Below are 1,621 nucleotides of genomic sequence, written 5' to 3' on the forward strand. Positions count from 1 at the left end.
AAGGCAGCCGTGACACTGTTACAGTCTTAAAAAAGAAAGATGGATATGTCAACAGTGTTGAAGCAAATGATACAAACTCTAGAAATGTCAGAGTTGCACACTCCAACTTAATTCCCAGCTTTCTGACAAGAGTCTGCTATGAAAACTTTAAATAAGTAAGTAAAACTTCAAATAAGTAAGTAAAACTTCAAATAAGTAATCTCTACCTTTCTGAAATTATCCTCTTAAATCATTAATCTTTTTCTAATTACATTCTCTCCTTTTCCTAGCAAAGACAAAACGTGACAAAGAAGATACAGGAGCTCCTTCAGTGACCAACCGAATCCCTGATAGCTGAATTCTCATCCGATGAAAATCAAACCAAGCTTAAGCCAAAGTAACCTGAAGCTTCCAATGGAATTCCCTGCTTGACTCCAACACAAACTGATCTTCATCCTCGAGTGCTGCAGATGCAGCAGGAACCTAGAAAGACTTTCCACGGTGGACTTCATGAGAGGAAAGGTAAATGACGCTTCTCTCGTTCCCTTAGATGATACATAATTGAGATTTATTTGCTTCTCTGGTTCAATTACAGGAGCTGCCGCGTTTCGGAGTTCTTAAAATGCAGAGAACTTTGGTAAGCAGTTTGGCGACCGGTTCACAGACAAGTCAAAGTTAAACCTGCGCATCGGATCGGACTGCTGGTGCACTTAGCCTATTGGTTAGATTATGTACATCGAATCTTCGAAACAGATCTTAGAAATACCTACAGATAGACGCTAGATACGTACACAGAGCCACTCCAGGGTCTCGAGTGACTCTCATGTCCCTGTCGTTACGCGAAGGAGAGGATAGTATTCTCAGAACGCGTTTAACAAACTGTGATCTCACGATTAAACAAATAAACTCTTAAGTCACTCGAGGTTCCAAGCACCAAGGAGTGGGCCTGTATACAAGAGGAGGTCCGCATCCTCCCGTCTTCCAAATGCATCTTAAAGCTAGATACTATCGCTAACTCGTAAAGTGTTCGCGTGGCCCCTTCCGCGGGGAACGGGTTCCTTATCTCACATAAATACTGTGTAGCAATCGAAAACGCGCCAAGACAGAGGTATCCGTTATCATAAATGACATAGAACGCGGTAAAGTTCTCTTCTCCTTCCCCAGTCTTCCACTCGGTGGCTGCCTGAAGGGTGTCCGAGAACTTTCAACCTCGAGGAATCAGCGAGCATGCTAGAATAGTTCGTATGTCTCCCACTGCAAGCTGTTCTGGACCCAGTCGAGGTTCACGGATCAGCAGGATCGAAGGAGAGACGAAGCTGTCGTCGACTGGCCGATGGATCCATTCACATGAAACACTTGGATCGCGACTGGAAGTCCATTGGGACGAAGCTCGGCGATGACGTTGTCCCCATCATCCCCGAGGACACCCCAACGCCCGTCACGCTCGCGCTGGACACCGCCACGGTGCCTGGCTCCTCCTTCACGGTCACCACTGCGAAACCCAGCGTCATGCATTGCGTTAAAGACGTACAGAGACTCTTATTAATATTCGAACGCTTATAGCTGTGGACACCTGATTGTAATCGAGCTAGAATGCTGTCGTGTGTTTAATTTTGTTTGACGTATTGAACTTGTAGATAGA

General features: G+C 45.3%; 1 protein-coding gene across 3 annotated transcripts in view; it reads right to left on the minus strand.

Annotated features, from left to right (window-relative positions):
- Nucleotides 1-1,214: 1,214 nt before the first annotated feature.
- The window catches only part of LOC128882506 (forkhead box protein D1-like), a 10,401-nt gene continuing 9,994 nt past the window's right edge, over nt 1,215-1,621 (minus strand). For all 3 annotated transcript variants that reach the window (XM_054134115.1, XM_054134114.1, XM_054134116.1), the window contains one exon: nt 1,215-1,471. In XM_054134115.1, coding sequence (XP_053990090.1) covers nt 1,323-1,471 — 149 coding nt within the window. In that variant the 3' untranslated portion in view covers nt 1,215-1,322. The remainder of the gene's footprint in view (nt 1,472-1,621) is intronic.

This window comes from Hylaeus volcanicus, unplaced genomic scaffold, assembly GCF_026283585.1.
Source record: "Hylaeus volcanicus isolate JK05 unplaced genomic scaffold, UHH_iyHylVolc1.0_haploid 12034, whole genome shotgun sequence".
Taxonomy (NCBI): Eukaryota; Metazoa; Arthropoda; class Insecta; order Hymenoptera; family Colletidae; genus Hylaeus; species Hylaeus volcanicus.